The sequence below is a fragment of the Chlamydotis macqueenii genome, chromosome 1 (assembly GCF_036417535.1).
Source record: "Chlamydotis macqueenii isolate bChlMac1 chromosome 1, bChlMac1.mat, whole genome shotgun sequence".
NCBI classification, from domain to species: Eukaryota; Metazoa; Chordata; class Aves; order Otidiformes; family Otididae; genus Chlamydotis; species Chlamydotis macqueenii.
Window position 1 is genome coordinate 115,809,720 of NC_141556.1, and position 19,864 is coordinate 115,829,583.

At 38.9% G+C, this 19,864-nt stretch overlaps 2 protein-coding genes across 14 annotated transcripts in view; both read right to left on the reverse strand.

Moving 5' to 3' along the window:
• Nucleotides 1-643: 643 nt before the first annotated feature.
• On the reverse strand, nucleotides 644-11,097 carry CFAP298 (cilia and flagella associated protein 298). 4 transcript variants are annotated; one of them, XM_086764607.1, is made up of 8 exons: nucleotides 11,074-11,097; nucleotides 10,652-10,838; nucleotides 8,390-8,557; nucleotides 6,508-6,575; nucleotides 4,274-4,432; nucleotides 3,653-3,784; nucleotides 1,399-1,494; nucleotides 644-1,298 (listed from the first exon to the last, which is right to left on the reverse strand). In XM_086764607.1, the coding sequence occupies exons 2-8, from the start codon at nucleotides 10,788-10,790 to the stop codon at nucleotides 1,188-1,190; spliced, it is 873 nt and encodes a 290-aa protein (XP_086620733.1). In that variant the 5' UTR covers nucleotides 10,791-10,838; nucleotides 11,074-11,097; the 3' UTR covers nucleotides 644-1,187. The 4 variants fall into 4 exon arrangements, with proteins under 4 accessions (XP_086620733.1, XP_086620727.1, XP_086620745.1 ...); XM_086764601.1 differs by lacking the exon at nucleotides 11,074-11,097 and adding an exon at nucleotides 11,019-11,043; XM_086764619.1 differs by lacking the exon at nucleotides 11,074-11,097 and adding an exon at nucleotides 9,836-9,972 and having other exon boundaries at nucleotides 10,652-10,782.
• A 211-nt stretch (nucleotides 11,098-11,308) lies between these two features.
• The window catches only part of SYNJ1 (synaptojanin 1), a 66,940-nt gene continuing 58,384 nt past the window's right edge, over nucleotides 11,309-19,864 (reverse strand). For 5 of the 10 annotated variants that reach the window (XM_086764699.1, XM_086764655.1, XM_086764647.1 and 2 more), the window contains 2 exons: nucleotides 19,104-19,324; nucleotides 11,309-14,442 (listed from right to left, as the gene is read on the reverse strand). In XM_086764699.1, coding sequence (XP_086620825.1) covers nucleotides 13,603-14,442; nucleotides 19,104-19,324 — 1,061 coding nt within the window. In that variant the 3' untranslated portion in view covers nucleotides 11,309-13,602. Of the gene's footprint in view, nucleotides 14,443-16,546; nucleotides 16,571-19,103; nucleotides 19,325-19,864 lie in introns of those variants that run through there. The other 5 variants (XM_086764706.1, XM_086764681.1, XM_086764663.1 and 2 more) reach the window with 3 other exon arrangements.

The following is a 19,864-nucleotide window of genomic DNA, read 5'->3' on the forward strand; positions in this document are numbered from 1 at the left end:
TTGTTCCTCATGCAGAATTTCCCGTGCACCTTGGCTTTCCACTGCTCAGTGACCTGACGAGGACGCACATCTGCCTTCATAGAAAAGCATCTCCTTTAAGGATACAGAAGTCTAAGCATGTAAAACTTGAGCAACTTGTTTCTAAGCATTAATTATCTACCTAGAAAATTCTACAGATGTAATTATCCATTAGTCATACACTATCCCAAATCAGAATACTCCCTTCAAAAACAGACACAACACGTGCTTCAAGTCTACTAGCCATGCCTTTGTTAGCCTTGAACCCAGAACTGACTGATGATACATTTTAGAAGCAGTAACAGGATCCCAAACATCAAGCATATAGTGGTAACACTCTCTGACAAATTTAATGTTTTTTCATTTTAAAATGCTGATTTGTTAGAAAGTAAACACTTCTAATTCAGTCATAATCTTAGAAGTACTTCTACCTTAGAGATCTTGCCCTATTAAACTTGGGTTTATTGTATCCAATCTACTTGCAAACGATGCTTACTTTTGTAAACAGATTTCTGTCAATCTTTATATAATGGCATCATGGCTAACAGCCCGTTAAACTGAATGAGATCAATAGGTTGGCTTCCAATATCAACGAAAACTAAGCCAAAAGAATGAAAACAAAGCATTCCGCAAGGATTTCTGTGTTATTTGTGTTTATACAAAAATATTTCCTTTAAACGATTGTTAAGAGGTCAACTCATTTAGACTATAGTTTGGAATTAGCTATGTTGAAATGCAAATAAGCACACAAAAATCACTTTCACTGGATTAGCCTGGGAAAACTGATTTCTTATAAAATAAATTTCTTATAAAATAAAGTATCTTCTACAGACTCAGGAAGAAAGCATGAAGAACACTCAAAACAATACCAAACATTCTAGTGCATATTTACTAGGTATATTATCTATGAAATAGCTTAATAATTCAATATTCAAATTACAAGTTTCTAATAAAATAGCAAACTTCAACAGGATTTATTCCATTCTTTGCTGCTACAGTTATGGAAATGTAAAATTTTACTGAAAACCTAAGACTGAAACAAGCATCTGCTAAGGAAGTAACAATTTCAACTTTTGTCAGAAGAATCTACTGCACACAACACAACTCCTCGTTGCAAACAAGTGTATCAACCAAACAGCTGAAAGAGGCAAAAAGGTGTTAGCAGAGCTTCATCTTGGCCCCCACTTGATGTCTTTTACACCATGAAATTGCCTTTTCAAAGCATGGTTGTCTGCCCACTCAGCATTTAGAAATGAGTCATCATCATCCTCTTCTAGTTTCTGTAAACAGAACCAAAAGATTAAGAAGGCAGTAAGGAGCATAGCCTGCGGTTAGTGACTACAACAGCACAGCTCACATGTAGTAAAAAGACACTGTTACCTTAAGTTCCTCCTGCTTTCTGTAGTAGTACAGCATCATCTGTTTTTGCTCTTCATGACTAATCAGAGGTTCACGCCCTGGAGCTCCTTGTCCTTTCTGAACGGGAAATCGTAAATTTTATTTATGATGCCATTTGCGATACAAAAGAGAAGCTGCTACGCAAAGATAGCAAAATCTTTCTTCATACAATAGGATTTCTCAAACTTAATAAGGTCCCTCAGGACAGGAAAATAAATGCTGAGAAACTTCTGCTGCATTCAAGTGAGAATTAGTTTTTCATCTCAGCATCTGAGTCATGCTGTCAATTTTGTGGACATCAATGGAAGGAGAAAACAAGATTGAATCTATTTTACTTAACTTCCGCTCTAAAAGACATAATAAATCTCTCTGCTTGAAGGCCTTTCTAAATGTCTCAGGATGGGTCCATCCATCTTTAGCTCCCCTGCTAATACAGACTCAAGATGGCATATGACTTAGTAAAGCAGAGAAGGCAGTTACAAAACACTACAAATAAAATAAATTTGTTACTACAAATAAAATATTTTTTTTTCCCAGGCAACTGTCCTCATGGAAGAAATTATGCACGCAGCAGAAAATGGCTGATGACAGCTATTGTCAACAACAGCAAACAGAACAGTTTGAGTGGAGATGGTGAATCCTCTCTGGAACAAAAAGGGTCTGAGGTGGTTTAAATAAGCTCTCCAATCCAAGAATGCAGGCATCCCTTGTCACACAGAAAACCATCGTACTACTTTGCATTCTCTGAAGAGGTCCATCAACTAATGAAACAGTAAGACAACTTTCCTGGGAGCCTACACTTCAATGGCTGTTGAGTCGTCACACAATTTTTCAGTCACCCTGACAGGAAAGAGAAAGCAATTCTCATCTTCTAAATGACCAACAGATACATCACTTGACTTATCTTTGAGGAATTCTATTGCAGACACCTGCAGATAATAACATCTGCCATCAACTTTAATGCTTTCTGTGGCAGAGAAGCTCTCACTGACATGGAAGTGAAATGCATCCCTGGAATAATTCTGAGCCATGGAAAAGTACTCTGAGACATCTGACATTCACAAAAGCACCCTTTGAACATGGTATTATATATACACTATAGACAGATCCACACGAACAGCATAAGCATCTTCTGACAAAGTGAACTGAAACACCAAACAGTCCTCCCTTGAGTATGGCATTCTCACCAGAGATGAACACAACTGCAGTTAGTACAAAATCACTTTGTCCAAAAAAATAATGAACAGTCCCAGTAGCTTGGTGCTAACTCTGATATTGCAAGAACATGACCATCGCATCAGACACCAGTATACACTTTTGCTGAAGCATCAGGTCTATAAACTGAGAAGCAGCAGGAGATCTTGGCCTCATTTTAGCTCATTACTCGAGAGGATGACTCAGACCTGTGTTCATAATTAATACAGAAGGCCTCTTCTGCTTCACCACATCTGATGACTGGAAAGTCTCATCTCTTTAAGAAAAGTTCAGCTGGAAGCTTTAGGTGAGCTGCAGCTGACAGCGCAACTGGGTGGTGCAGGCCCAGCAGCTTTTTTTTTCCTTCCAGCACTCAGTGAGTTCTCACTGACCACTTTAAGAGGGTGTAAGCTCAGGCTCTTCCACAACCCATGTCCTCTCGAAGAGGAGGCATGTCCACATTTCCAAGGCAACTGAAACAGTTTGAGGACCTGCTGTCAAGAAACTGAGGGCATCACAGGCAGCAATACTGAGTTACAGACACTTACTTTCAAAGAACAGACCGAAAAGGGGATGAGAGGTATCCACACTACATATGTACAAAACAGTTTTAATGTTTTTTAAAGGCCAGAATGTGGAAACAAAAACATTCAGAAGTACAGTTAGAAAAACTGCACAGGCTGAATGACTGGGTCTGTTCCGAGCTCTGCACTGAGACAGAACTGAGAGCTACCTGAGGGGTTTTTTTTAACTTTTCAGTTTGTATTTCATCTATTTTTAAATACCTCTTTGCTGTACTTTAGAAAAGTGCTATGGAGCAAGTAATAGCAACTACAGTATTTAACTGACAGCAGGCAAAGGATTCACTAAAGAAAAACTTAGTATATAATAAATTAAAACCTTAAAATAGATGTTAAATTTTAAGACACTCAAGCTGGAAGTAATCTAATCCATTTTATACACCTACGGACAATTCTCTTCCACAGAGAATTAGACAGCCACAGGTGAATAACTTGTAAAGAAATCTCCCAGCAATACTTACTTTCTGTATCTTGACAATAATGGTTGTTTTCTCATTTTTGCCTACATAGTCAGAGAGCAACTTTGTTTCTTTCAACTCCTTTCCTGCCCACCATAATTGTGCTTCTGATTCTTCTATAACTTCAAGTCCAGCCTGTGACAAATAAACAAACGAGGTGAAGTGTTGGAGGGTGTTGGTTTTTTTCTTTTTTTTTCAAAACCAGAAACATTTTCTGGGAAAATCTTTCTGGAATTCCTAACAGAAAGCACAGTGTAATTTTACACTATACTTCTGCTACAACCTTCTCCTCATACTCATCTACAGCATTTTGTTCATATTCCATTCAATCTTGATCTAACAAACACATTGGGTAATAAATTCTCAATACTGGCATTAGAAAGAAATGACAAGCTACTTAAAACGAGTCCCAGACTTACCTGAACTTTGTATGTAACCGGAAATAAACTTCATTTATCTTATTTCCAGTTAAGCTATTAGTGTGCTTTTACACAACCTATCAGATAAAAATATTAAACAAAATTTTTCACGCAAATGAAAACAACCTTCACTGACAAAATGGAGAACAGCATAGCACATATTTAACCCAGCTACTACATATAATCCAAATACATTACTGCATACATGAGTTCCTGACAAGTCTTCTTTATCTTCAAACTCCATCCTAATTGGATCATGTGGAGGCAATCCCATTGGATACACAATCATCACAGCCCCTCGGAGCTGGTCCAATGCATCTTTCACCATCTCCATATTAACACACACATTGGCCTGAACTTGTTTCTGAAATACAGACAGGGATCATTGGTAAATTAAAAAAATATGGAGGAAGACTTTGCTTTGTAGTCAGTTAAAAGGTTCAACAGCGGGATGTTTGAGCAAAGCTAACTGGCTGCACAAAGTTATTAGTGCAAATTTTCTCATTTGACTATCCACTTCTGAATACATCGCTACACTTTTGCCCCCTCCATTTTTAGCTTGCTTACACTGGGGGGGCGCAGAAAAAGATCGTCACTAAATTGTGCAGGAGGCGTTTGGTAAGAAATGTCTGTGGGATACAGGCATTCAAGTAAGTGCATATGACCACAGAAACTGGATGGTGAGTCTTTTGTTCCAAGTACTTGTGATTCACAAACAAGATTCAAAACAGTAGAATTCAAGTGAGGAGTAGAAAAGAGGCCTAAAACTTCGGGGAAAAAATAGAGCACATGTAAGCAGAAGAATAAAGGTTGGCACATTGCATGGCTTATGCAGAGATCTGCAAGATCAAATACTTGAGATCATTCCAAACCCTACTGCAATGGATAGAGGAAAAACAAGACACATCTGGAAGAGAAGAAATAAAGTTTTTGCTTATGGATTTAACAGTTCGAACATTTTAAGTAATGTTTATTAAAAAAAAAGAGTGAGAGAACGTTGCCTCCTTGTGGACATTCATAAACTAGTTAACTGGCAAGTACAATTAGTTTCTCCATCTCAGATGATCAATCTTTTTTTTTTTTTTAAATATACAGGCATATTTCTTGATTTTCATCATTCTAAAGCGACGAACCTAAAAAAACACTTCACAAACTATCCTTAACTTCATTCACAAGTGAATGGCAGTAATTTCTGGAGTAAGCCAGCACGCAGTGTGGCATTTTTTCAGTAAATGACAACACGATATATAGCTGGAAGTTTCACTCAGGAAGACTTGTAAAGTGGAGACCAGGTCTGCAGATATTTTTTATTCAAGAAGTAAAACGACATATTATTAATTTCCTCCCTGTTTAAAAATGAAGTTGATGAGATGCAATCCAACAGAAAAAAAAAAAAGTCCATCTGGAGAAAACCTTTACAGTCCAGAAGCTTTAATCTGAAACATCTCTCATTTTGCGTAGACTTTGGTATGACTCAGAACAGTTTCGCTGAAATCCTGCCTCAATTCAGGAAAGGTCTGCTGCAACTCGGTGCACTGGAAGCGCTGCCAGGCGACAGGGCAGCTCCTCTGCTTGCCTCCATGAGGCCTTTGGAAACACTGAGCTACTCAATCTAAATGACTGATATCAGCAACAAAACAGCCACGAAGGCCAATTTAAGTGCATAGGCAACACTAAAAATGCAGTAACATTATCTGTTTGCATAACTGGTTTAAAGCTGTTTTAAAGCTCCACACATACCAATTCCCAGGATTGTAGGGGTGGGGAGAAGAAAATTACTTGCAGATGTTTACAAAAAAGCAATCCCATAATACATATTACTTAATTTATGTTTCAAAGTAATATGAGACACATTACAGAGCATCTACAGATTTGGTAAAGCAAAATGAAATAATTGAGACTGTAGTCCCATCAGGGCATACCCTCACATCTATCTTTAAACACACAAACTCATCGGGACTCAGCACGAGTCCAAGTGCTTGTAAAACCAAGGCCTAATCTAAGAGATTAGAACACATTTTTCAATTAATTATACATAAAACTCAAAAAGATATTTTACTCCAGGAACATCACAGAATGCAGTTAATTTTTCACCAGAAAGCACGACAAGTATTTGCCTAAAGAATGCATCAACAGTAAATTAAGAGCATGTGGATAAAATTAAACGCGATTTAATCATTCAGTGTGGTCTTAGTTGCCAGCATTCACTTGGAGTTCAATATCTGATTCCTTAACTTGTTGAACAAGCTTGCCAAAAGCCATTAAGAAAATCACTAACAGAAATGTCAGTTTTTATCAGACTATTCACATCACTTCATGATAGTACTCAAAGATTGTTAGCCCTTGCACTGAAAAAACTCTATGTTTTCTAAAGCTGCCCAACCACAGAGCATCTATTAAGAAAGTCCCATATACCACATGCAACTTCAGGAAACTTACCCTAGAGATTAAAGCCTTGGCTTCCTCTATTGTCTTCTTTATAACTTGCTGCATTTTTTCATTTGGAGCTAAAAAGAAGAAAAACACATTTAATACTCTACACTTACTATAAATAAACCAAGCCAACAACTTGTCCAGGTTATTCTCCACTGTAAATACATGAAACATTGTTAAACCATAAAGCAGGAGAGACACTACTAAGTTGCAGTCTATTTACCAGTTTGACAGTTCATTGCCATATTTCTTCCTAACTTAAGAAACGAAACAGTATTTCTCCTGGGAGAAATACTTTTCCACAAAGACATTTGATTTGTATTTGGAACTTAATTTGGGACAAAAATAGTGAATAGAAAGTAAGAGCCATAATCTCATACTCAGCACAACCAAAACCAAGAGTCCCTTTTACATGCCGTACGTACAGCTATTGTGGGCTGTGCTGGCAGATGCACATAAAAGGGGACAGGAGCTTGGAGTTTTATGACTTTTTTCCAATTAAAATTTCAATCTAACAGCAAACACAGTTTTGCAAATACAACGTGCATTTCATATTTCATAAAACAGTCACCTGTTTTAATTGTTACAAAAAGCCTCTTCTCAAAACCAAAAATCCAATTAAATCATGCTCATTCACAGCTGAACATTCAAATGCATCATCGGATGGTACTTAGTTTGGCCCACATTTATGTCCCGCTCAATATTGTAACTTTGTTAATATTACAAAGCTGTCCTCCCACTAACAAATCAACGCCCAAGTACAACTACAAGTGGTACTGTCCTTGCGTTAACACTGCTTGCAAATTTTTACTGTAAGGCCTGACACTGTTCACAACCATGCCAAACAAGACAGGCTTTGTCTGCATGCCTACGTACGAGACACTCAGCTATTTCTGAGAACAAAGTTAGGAGGGAAAACATTTCACTATAACACAAGCTCTTCATCAAGCTCAGCAAAGGCTTAAATTTGATTGAGCAATGTGTTGTGTTAGAAGAATTATTTTCCCCAAAATAGGACACTTGGAGTAAGCTGTTTGCGTACAAGTTAAGACTAAGTTATGCAAAGACTCCTCCTCAACTGAGCTGCCCTATAACCAGCATCTAAAGGGCCGCTGACCCGACAACGGCTGTTGTGGTGTCAGGAATACAGGGACAGACAGCAGAAAGACAGTCGCGATCTCTTCTGTGCCTTCAGTCCTCATGCTCTTGACTCTAAAGTGGTGCTCGATAGACATACCAAGTGCTAAGGCAAAACCACTTGGCTGGAGTTGCAGAAAGAAAAAGTGACAGGAGTGAGTTCAGTAAGTATGAGTGACAGTGAACAAGAAAAAAAGGAGAAATATTACAAAAACAACCTGTTAAGGTATCTTGGAGCATCTGGAGAAAAATAGTACCTAAGTATGCTTTTACAAATGGGGAGAATAAATTAAAGTGAAACAAAGTTGCTTCTGATAGTTGTTTACTTATCTTTGGAGTTTACTTCCAAGTACTACAGTTGCAAAGTTAAATAACATATGTGCTGAAGAGATACACTACTACTTAGGCTTTTAAATCAACATTACACCAGGCCCTAATCCAAGACAGAAAACGCATGTAGGTAACTGATACTGTAGCTGATCTATTGTGAAAGCAGGCTCTTGAAATAGCTACTACTAAACAAATCTACGATGACCTTTAATAGAGTTTATTTATAGGATTATTTTTATAATTAGTAAAGAAACATAAGCCAGCTAACGTGCTGGCTTGAAATACGTATAATTAATATCTACTCCTTTTTTTCAGGACGGTGAGGTAAAAGTGAAAGGTCCAGAATTACGGTTTTCATGTTCCTCATTACATTATAGGTTATCTATGTCTGCAGGGAAATAAACATTTATGACTGGTTTACCATGTCCATTTCTTCGCCCAATTTCATCCTTCTTGAAGACACTTCCACCACTTGGTACACACTTTTCTGCCCACGCATCCTTTAACTTCAGTTCTTCGATTTGCTCATCTGTCAGTCCTTGCATATTGTAAGGCAAGAAAATACCATGCTCTGCCAGCTCCTCCATCTCTTCAAAGCGTTTAGAGAACAACATTAAAAATCTGTGTTATTGAGAACATATCATTTACAAAAGCCTTTCACATTATGTACACACAGGCAAAACTTACTCCTAGCCTTCAGTTGCTAAAGAGCTAAGTATATGGAATAAATACTAAGGTGTATACATAGACACATGAATATATAGCTATATGTGCCGTAATTACATTATAATTAACATATTTAACATACATACGAAACATTAACAAATGACACAGTGTAGGTATGCCAACTTAGACAATACTTGCTGGCCATACACTTTTTCTTTTTGGTATTTCCTCTGTCAGCTTTAGCTGACTGCATATTCCTTTTTCTAAGTACTTTTGGGAAAGCAATTTTATTTTAAATGGAAAAACATTTGATTGCTACAAAGTAATGAATTTCTTTGCAGTTGAGAAAATATGTAACTGGACTACCATAGCTTTGTCTATGCTATACCTAACCCAAAGGGTCAGATTCACATCCAGTATGAAATAAAAAATAAACAAAAGTCTCTAGAGTAATTTATGTCTAAGCAAGAATGAACAGTCCAGGATAGCTCTAGCTGAGGCAACAGAGAGGTGTAAACGCTGGTTACCCATCCAGTGTCACGCAGTGAGAACAAAGGGTGTGCAGATGCAGTTTCCTAACCCTGTTGTCTAGCCTACAGCATCTGATCCACGGCCTGCAAGCGACACTCACTACTTTCCCCTAAAACAACTTATCCAGCTGTCATCCCACTTCAGAGATTCCTTTCCTTGAAGGCCCTCCAGCCTCCTTACCGTCACCACAACAGACATACCCCAAGTCCCAAGAAATAGCAATCTTGTTCCCGTGGTCGGGAATATAGGCACCCACATGAAAACATAAAGGCTAACACTAAATTAGCAAGTACGGTAGAGCAACAGCAGCAGATCTGTAGAAACAGTGAGTGCTGAAAACATGGTAAGCATAGTGTCTGGGTTTTGGAATTTTTACATTTCAGATTAGCCTCAGTACGGCCTCATACACACCACACGTATTTGTGGCTGGAGCACAGCAGGTGTAGACAGGCTGCACCCTTCAGGTCAGCCTCACCTGAAGGGAATCTCAGTTCATGAGTTCGCAGGCTGATCCGTAATGCAAACCAAAGTACGGTCAGCAGGGACAAACAGTAAGTATTTTTCAAATGCCGACTCCTGAATAGAAGTAAAGGACTCCGCTCTGGTGAGACCCCCCACCTGGAGGAACTGCATCCAGCTCTGGAGCCCCTCACATAAGAAGGACACAGACCTGCTGGAGAGGGTCCAGAGGAGGGCCACAAAGATGATCAGAGGGCTGGAGCACCTCTCCTGTGAGGACAGGCTGAGTTGGGGCTGTTCAGCCTGGAGAAGAGAAGGCTCCAGGGCCTTCCAGTACCTAAAGGGACCCTACAGGTAAGACAGGGAGAAACTTCAGCAGGGCCTGTTGGGATAGGATGAGGGGTAATGGTTTTAAAATAGAAGGAAGCAGATTCAGATTGGACATCAGGAACATTGTTTTTTACAATGAGGGTGGTAGAACACTTGAATACGTTGCCCAGAGAGGTGGTTGATGGCCTATCCCTGGAAACACGCAAGGCTAGGTAGGACAGGGCTCTCAGATGTCCCTGCTCCTTGCAGGGGGCTTGGACTAGATGACCTTTAAAAGTCCCTTCCAACCCAAACCATCCTATGATTCTATGACTAAGTTAGACACATCCAGTGACTCTCCCTCGCATGGCAAGTGGATGCCTCGCACCACGCACGCAGTAGGCGACACGTGAATTTCATTCACGTATCGGGTGCACCTCTGGGCAGAAGGGATTTATGCAGCCACTGTGGGACAGGACATACTGCAGTTCACTCACGGCACGGATGAATTTTCAGCTATGTGTAGCGGGACGCTCAGAGCCGTATGATCTCCAAAAACCAAGGACTACTGAAATACCAGACGGTGGGAATTCACACCCGGTTTGGCTTTTTTTTTTTTTTTTTTTTGGCGGGGGTTCGCTGCCAGGCCCCTGCAAGCGGCGAGCCCACCCCTTCACACGGGGGACAGCGGAGGCAGCGCCCGCCGGCGGCCCGGTACCTGAGCAGAGGCGCCGCACCTTCAGCCTCCCGTTGTAGATGCGGGCGACGAGCGGCGCCAGGTCGGCCAGGCGGGCGCTGCCGGCCACCTCCAGCAGGAACTGGCTCTCGTCGCCGCGCTTCACGTGCAGCCGCACCATTTCGGGGTCTGGGCCGGGGCCGGAGCCGGAGCCGGCGCCGCTCTGCGCCTGCGCGGGGGAGAGGAGGAGGAGGAGGAGGAGGAGGAGGAGGAGGAGGCCGTTAGCGCCACCGCAGCCGCTGCCCCTCCCCCGCAGCAACCGATCCGCGTCCCTGGATACCGGCGGCGGGACGGGAAGCGGGGCGGCGAGAACGGGGGAAAAGGCCGCGCACCGGTGCTTCTTGCCCACCCTGAGGGCGCGGCGCCGCCCGCCCCGGTGCCGGTCGCCCTCCTCTCGCACCCACCGGAGCTAATGACCAACTGCTGCTCCCACTCTCCGCCGGCCCTGCCCTGCCCTCCCCTCCCGCCCGCCCGCCGGCGCTTCCGCTTCCGGCCTTCCCGCCGTCGTCATCAGAGACCCTTAAAGGGCCCGCGCCATCCCTCCTAGCCGTAACCGCGAGCCATGCAGCGCTGCGGTAAAGAGGAGCCCGGGGAAGTATTGAGATAAAGAGAGAGAGAGAGAAAAAAAAAAAAACACCCTAGACTTTCTTAAGGGCAGGTACGTTTATTTCATGAATACACCACCGCCTTCCAGAGGGCAGGCAGGGAATGTTGGTTTCGGCACCGCGGCTCGAGGCCACGGAGAGGGGCGCGCCGCAAGCGGGGACAGCGGTACGGTAACGGAGCAGCTTGCCACGGGGAACACACAGAATTCACCCACAGGCGGTCAGCGTTTCTGATCTCGATTCTCAGTATTTGCAGAACGTCTGCTAGTAATTATTTCCGCTAATACACGTCACAGCGGGCAGCGATATAACACATACACACACTCTGGTTTTGGAGCGTTTCTTGTGACCTCTGCAGTACTTTGCTGTCAGTCTCCGTCACCCTGTGAAGCGTAGAGGTGCTGTATACCTGGTACATTTTAGGCAGTAGTTCTTCATCACTGTAATTAAATACTCAACAAGGAACATATTTATCACGTAACTCCCACTAGCAAAAAGTTCCCCCCCCCCCAATTGTTTTGCTAATGTAAGAATATACCAAAACACCAATCACGCAGATGTTTATAGCAACAGTTTAAGTAAAACAAGGTAATTCACATACTGAAGCACAAAGAGTATAGTACCACTGCTCTTTAAAACGTGTAAGTACTGTTTAATGACCTGAACGGAAAAAAGCACAACATAAAACTCACTATTGTCACTCCTCTGTCCAACTGCAGCTCGTGGCTAACCATACACTGTTTAAAGGCAGAGTGGATTATTTTATAAATTATGTTCTGATAGCATTTGGAAATTTTAGAAAAGTACTGTCATCGTGTATTTTGCTACTATAAATATAATGCTTGTATGCTGTGTTTCAGTCCCTGGCTTTGCAGAACCAGTACAGTTTGTTCGCAAGTCAGCCAATGTGTGTAGGCATGTATTTGCGGTCCCCCAAGAGATGACACCATTGTGACACAGTCAGCTTTGGTTGAAAGTACACAGCTGTGTACAGGAGTCACGTCCTAAGACACCGCGAATTGTAAGGAGAAGAGCAGGGGTTTATAGCATACGTAAATGGAGCTAAGGAAATCAGTTATTTTAAATTGCCTCAAGATAGTAACGTATCATGTTTTATGTAATCCCACGTGAGCTTTAGAAAACCATAAAAGCACAAAGAGTCGCTTTTCAGTAGCACAACACGTAGAAGTGTGTCAGCCTTCACTAGCCTCAAAGCAGCACCACGCAGAGGATGGTCCTTGTCTCTGGGCAAGGAAGAGTCACTCATTTGGTTTTAACTGCAGAAGTGACAGAATGATATTGTTTAGCTCACAGAATTACTGTTCTCCTGTTGTCTTTGAAAGTTAGATTTTAAAAATACAGCAGTAAGTCTAGTAGACAGGGAGGATGCTTGAGGAGACAGCCCAATCACAAAAGGTGACTTTCTCCTTCTCTGATGTCGTAACACGGCTGCTGATTCCCTCACTCGCGTCTTTCTATAGGACAAGAAAGCCCTTCTAACAGAAGAGAAGAGTGGGGCAAGCTAACTCCAATATGTTGTCTGCAACTGGTAAAGACTGCTCTGTGTCTCAATACCCAAGGGGAATTTTTTTTACAGGCGTTGAGAGAAAACTTATTTTATCAGTTGTTTCCAATTTGTGGAAGAAAAGTATCTTTAAAATAGTAATGAAGAAATTATTGATATGGAACAATTATTCTGAAGTAATGCTAGTGAATATATTTCACAATAATATTTAACAGCTGAAATGACAGAAAATTAAAGTCAAATATTGAATATATTAATACACAGTTTTGTCTGAATTTTGAAATTAAACTATTTTTGTTGTGCCTCAAATTCAAATATAAGCCTTACAAATATCCATAGCCTCTGTTATAAATTAAACAACTTCTAAATAATACCTGTCAACATTCAAATCTCAATAAACTTTGGCAGCTCTTTGGTAAATACTTATAAATATCAATTAACAAAACAGTAACAAGGGAGTGAGGAGGCCACTGCCAGTCCACAAAGGGGGACAGAAATTAGACCTCCCTAAGCCAAAACTATTTCCAAGACTGGTATATTTTAATGAGATTAGTAGCTCATCCTTCTTTTCTCTGTCTATTCAAATACTATTACATTGGGATTTTTAATAAATTTCAGACAATTTTTTGTGCTCTACCATATATACATATTCAAAATTTATACACAAACAATAGTGGCTGTTTACGAGTAGAGTTACGTTTCAGTGCATTTGACAATTAATTATTGCACACAGAATAATCTCAAATGCCCAATTCTACTGGATAAATGTAGCAACAAATATAACCTCTTATATTTTTTAACATCTATGTTTCTGTAAAATCTTGTGTTGGTGACACTTTAGGTGGCAAAGAAGTGAAAGGATCTGCGGGGGATCTGTTGCTGGTTATTCTTGATGGTACAGGAGGTGCGGGTGGTCGTCTTGCTGGCATTGTATAGAAGCAATCAGTAGAACGTTTATTCCAGTCATTATCAAAGTTAAAGTCTGAACCAAGAAAAGTATTTTGTTCAGTGCCCAGCAAATCTGGATTCCTGGAACCAATCTGCTGAAAATCGGGAACACTGTTAGATGGCTTTAGCTTTACATTGAAATTCTCATCATCATCAAATGTTACCCATCCTTTTCGCTGTACATTTTTTACCATAAGAGATTTACTTCGCAAGCAAAAAATGTTTTCAGGTGCATCAACAGAAAATACAGGCTGGCTTGGATTACAGCTGGGGGGATTTAGAGGAGATAAAGGATTGCAAGCAGCACATCCTTCTAGTAGATGTGAAGTTATTTCAGACTCTTGTGTTTCCATTCTAAACGGGTTTCCAGCATTAGGAGTTCTTTCAGTGAATGGGTTTGTGCAGTTCAGTCCAGTAATAAATGGATTTGGAGAGCTGCGCTTATGTTCCTGGGATGTGTTAAAGGTTGGAATAGGAGGCATTGCTGGCATGCAATTTACAGTATTCAGAGTATCAGCATTTCTTTGTGTTGCTGAAGGCAACTGTATCAACTCCTTTTGGTTTAAAGTCGGAACAGGTGATGTTCGAACAGATGTCTGCATCTTTGACATAAGCAGCTTAAATGACAAATCTTCAAAAGGGTCACTGTTTAACTGTGTTTCAAGTTTAGTGCCGTACGTTCCATTTGCTTTAATCTGGAAAGAAAACAAAGTGCTTAGTAATCATGTGGCAGTCTGTTTTAGGATTATTACTAACTCCCCATTTCTCACTCTCCTATGAGAAGAAAAGGAGCTCTTGGCCTTAAACTGAAACTTCAATATAATTTGGTTGTAACTTGCACAATGCACCTCTAGTAAAATGATTGCTTCTTTTCGGGAAGCCAGTAACCCTTAACCCCTTCTCTGAAGAAAAGCCTGCTAGTTTTTAAACACAATTTTCCCCCTTGTTGGTAGATGCAGCTTGAATCTACTTCATGCAGGTCAGAATGCTAGCCAGAAGCACTACTGGACACTGTGTAAGAAAATCTTTAAGAAACTTGGGAAATTATACTATATTCTAAACAAGTGATAATCCAGCACAAATATGAAATAAAAGCTCTAGGTTTCATTGTTTGAGAACTTAAAACACTGATGTTACAAGCAATACTGAAGCATCACAATGAAAGGAAAAATTAGTGGTATTAGTATACGCACTTCAGACATTTCTATGTAGACATATGCATCTGTAGGCATCTCTAGTGCTTCTTGACATGTGAAGGTATGATCATCAGTTTGTAGTATTTTAAAATGGCAAGTTATCATTGTTTAGAATAATACCAAATGGAGAAGAGAGTTTTCTCCACAGAACTTCTCATCTTTTAAAAACAAAATATTCCTGTTTTTATAAGTTTCTTCAAACTACAATGCAACTTTTACACCTTGTAACAACTGTCCAAAAAGGTAGAAGATCTACCTTTGCTCAAGTCATCCCACTGAGAGAATGGAGTTTGGAGCTTCCCCTTATTAAATGAATGCAAAGAATTAAGCTTAACTTAAAATGGCTTCTTAGAATTCAAATTTCACAAACAAATTTATAATTTTAACACATCACCTTAATATACCCAAATAGTTCAGATATTTAGCATAAAAATTCTGTTCACTAATGTTTTGTTGAACTAGCATGCTAGCTAAAACTATCAACTAAAATACAACACTATTATAGCCTAACCCCTGATCTTTACACATCTTGGTTTACTGCCTTTACTGTGAAGTTGGAAGCATGTCTCCACATATCCACTGCCTAAGCAGCTACGCAAAATTAGTCTACAGGCTTTAGCGACTCTCAGAAATAATAAGAATACTATAAGTTTCTCCCAACGTATCCAGCATAGCAATTTCTTTTAAAAAATGTAGTTGTAGCCTGTATTGGTTGGCAGGAGAAGCAGAGTATGCTGGCATTTGCTCAGGTGGGGTTTTTTTGAAACAAAAATGTCGGGTTACATGCATCCCTGGTACTACTGTGTCAGAGTTTCTAAAATAGATGAGGCCTAATGTTACCAAAATATAAACAGAGTAGTTCAATATTGGTATTTTCATATGTATATAGTAAGTGTTTTGGAATATATTATTAAAACAAAGGCATCAGGTAATGGAGGAGAGAAATGTGAAAAAATTGAACTGCGGAAAGAATATAAATCAAATGCAGCTTGGTGCCAGCTGGTCAAGTCCTGTGCTCATCAACCAGATAATCAAAAAGTACAAGATCCTAAAGAAGCTGTGAATCCCAGTTGCTCTTTATAGTAGTAAAAATATGTTCTAAATAATTCTGGAACCAAATGCTTTTAAAATTGTAACAAACCGTATATTTTGCTTTGAGTAATATAAGTTCTCTGTTCTTTGAGAAATGTGAAATACGGGTTTTAGTTTGAAAAAGCTTTGGCAGTGCAATTGCATCAGGATTTATTTGTATTAAAGAGAAATGTTAAATCTAACACCTACTCAGTTTTTTTTCCAAATCGATTGAGATCAGGAGATTCAGCAAGCTGAATGTGACTAGGCAATATAAGTGAGGTTCCAACTGTTTCATAAAAGATGATGAAGCAAAATATTTGCTATTGCACTAATAAATACAGTTAACAGTATCAATTTTAATTGCATTATGAAAGGAAAAAGCAAACTATGGTATGACAGTCAAATCATTAATGCGGACAGGTGATTTTTAATGTGGATGAGACTGCAGATGTATGAAAACAAGATTCATACATCTTTTCTGCTTGAATAGATGGGAGATCACATACAAGATTGGTAAATAGTCAGATACCTGTTACCCTGATGGTTGCTCCTGCTTGTGAAGAGAAACAGACATCAAAGGAAAGAAAATTAGGAAGAAAATCCAAGTAACAAAGCAACCTCATGTTAAAAATACTTTAAGTTTTCACAAAACCATTTTGGAGATATGGATATAAACAAAAAGTATTTATTACACATGACACTAAATTTTAAATTTCTGCTGTATTCTATTGTAAGACTTATAAGGTCTACCATTAAAAGTAAAAAAAAAAAGAAAAAAACCAGGTCAGGACAATTCTGATGTTATTTCCATACAGACATGCATTGTGCAGCTGATTGTGCTGTTTTTTGAAGACTGATTATAAGAATTTGACTACTGATGATCTGATTCTAACCATCTATTAACATGAAAAGCACTATAGCCCTCATTCTGGGAACTGTGTTGATAAAATCACTCATCTATAGCAATAGTTTTTCCATCTGTTCAATAGTTCTCATTCAATAAAAAACCAAAATCTCCTTAATTGACAACAAATAAAACTATTTACAATAACTACTTTTCTTTTTCAGAGTATTGCTTAGTAATCTATATAGTCCTGAATATTCACACTGTATAAAGCAATTATTTTTATAAGGAGAGATTTAGGTTTTAAATATCACAATCAAGCTTTGAATGAAAGGATGGGCTTGGAATCCACTACCTCTCAAAAGACTTTGTATTTATTTAAAGATCTTTTCTCAGAAAACTTCATATTTACAAATTCTAGTTAATAAATATCATTTAACTAAACTCAAAAAAAAAAAAAGAAAAAAAGAAAATTGAAATAAAAAAACCTAAGCTGGAGACAATAAATGAAGCTCAGAGTGGGCCTTCCTTGTGATTAACCTATGTTAATCAAAGAAATCTGAGAATGCAGAGAAAACTATAGCTCCTTGAACTAGTCTTAAACTATCTGGTTTGGATATTGTTAACAATATAGGCACAGTATTACACAGGTCAAAAACCTGTTTATAGTGTTCTTATGCATATTTTTGATTGAATCATAGAATCTTAAGGCTGGAGGAGACCTCCAAGATCAAGTCCAACCATCAACCCAACACCACCATGTCTACTAAACCATGTCCAGAAGTGCCACATCTACACGTTCTTTGAACACCTCCAGGGATGGTGACTCCACCACTTCCTTGGGCAGCCTGTTCCAGTGCCTGACCACTATATACACACAGATAAACGTAATTTTCATAATAATTTTGAAAGAACTGCTTGCACCTCTTTCATAAAATGATCAGTGGTAAAACTACATTTAGAAGGTATAAGGCTTTCAAAAATTACACAATGCAATCGGTACGTTCTCAAGTACCTTATCCCTCCATGTACATTCTCTGCTGGTAACACTTCGTACTTTCTAACAAGCAATAAAAAGTCCTGATATTCTACCTGTATATTCAAAAATATCCTCCCTTTTTTGGCCTAAGTTTCCAAAATGAAAAAAAAGTTAAAAGGCAGAGAGAGAGATTCAGCAGAAAAAAAAAAGGGAAGAGCATTTAAAGATTTTTCAATTAGAATTCAAAATCAACTCACTGAGGGATGAATTGTGTGCTTCAATGAGATACAAAATAGGTATTAACTAACTGCTTTAGTGAAAGTGGGCTTCAGAGTAGAGATAAGGTAAAATTTAAAATACTGATGAAAACTTATGTAGTCATAAATATCCACAGCTGAGTTTATGTTAAAAAAAACCCTGAACACCAGAAAAAAACCACTAATTTACTCTTGGTAAAAACTGGGCACAAATCCATCAGCTTCAATAAATCAGTGCTTTTATTCAAGTAGTGTATTATCTGGCCTAGGACCTGATACTGTCAAAACTAGGAGCACTGACCTTTAGTGAAGAAGTTTAGCCTTATCTATATATAAACAACACTGAAAACCTACTTCTACATTTTTAAAACAGTAGTAAGGAAATATGGCTTTTCCTAGAAAAAGGTTGGTTTTTTTGAAAATAACACTCTAAATGGTCGCACAGAAGAGAGTATTTATGTTACTGTATTAAATTTTCAGATTATTTTTGTATGTTTTTATAATTGACAATGGCAAATGGGGAGAAATTTATTTCTGTTAACTATCTATCAGTATCATCTTCTTGCAGTGAATTATCAACATAAAACACCACATCATGCAATCTATAAAGCTTACTTTATAATCAAAATCTGTGTTAGCTACTTACTATACAGTTTAAGTCATGCATGTCTCATTATAAAATTAAATTTCTTCGATTGAGTATTTTTCCATCCAAAGTTGTCAAATGACAACATAATTTTAGGAACAAGCTGTCCATAAGTTGTTAGTCTATCATACAAAATCTTAAGTTAAATGTTTAGTATTTGAGATGTTATTCATGGACAATACATAAGCAATTAAGTATTACCCTACTAGAGCCTCATGATCTTTGCATCCAATCTTTTGACCTTTATTTTTGGTTTGCATGCTTACTTTAGGAGTTAGTTTCTCACAAATCTATGGCATTCAGTATGGCATGTGTAATTTACATAATGAAAAAATAAATATACAAGCTTTTTTTACTTACTTGCTGCTGTGAAGGAGCAGAGTCAGAAGGCAAACTGTGAGATGATCGGCTACGAGGAGGTGGTTGTGGGGGTTCCAGACTTTGTGGGGCACTTGTCTGAGATGGATGTGATGCCACAGGTATTAGAGGCTCCTGCATCCTTAGCACAGGTGGTAGCTGAGTGGTGGGCTGAGCAGGTCCAGCAGCCTGAGGCTTAAGTGGTTCAGGAAGCAATGGTGAGCCTGCAAATATATTTGTAGTGTTTTTCATTGGGAAAAAAAGTGGATTTCATTGCAAAATAATTGTAACAGAAATCTTAAGAATAGTATGAATGAGAACATGTGGTTGTGGAAGCACCAGACATAACTGCAGAAGAAGGCGCTGTAAGAACTGCAGGTGTTCATAGCCACTAGATTAGAAGTCATCAAAAGCTCAGCATATCTCCAGTAAAAATTATTACTACAGATACAAAATAGAGAATTAGAAATCATGTCATTCTTAAATACACTTCAGTTGTATTTAAAAGTATTTTGGAAGTCACTACTGTAAAATGCATATTGTGATAGTAACATAATTTTAAAACCCCTTTATCTTTAAATTCAGGAAGTGGCTTTGAGAATCAAAGCCACATAAACACTATTCCAGATATTATGATTATAGAGAAGCCACTGCACAGAATGATCCAGTGATCAACACACACCAATGTGCCCAAATCACAACACACCAATCTGATCAAAGTTTCTCTTGATGGCATGAAATCTGCAGGTCTAGATCTCCTCCCG

Coding starts and splice junctions, on each gene's coding strand:
- CFAP298 (XM_086764607.1), bottom strand. CDS start 10,790: ATGGTGCGGCTGCACGTGAAGCGCGGCGACGAGAGCCAGTTCCTGCTG. Junction 8,558..10,651: donor GGTGCGGCGCCTCTGCTCAG/GTACCGGGCCGC, acceptor AACGCTTTGAAG/AGATGGAGGAGCTGGCAGAG. Junction 1,299..1,398: donor GAAAGCAGGAGGAACTTAAG/GTAACAGTGTCT, acceptor TTCTGTTTACAG/AAACTAGAAGAGGATGATGA.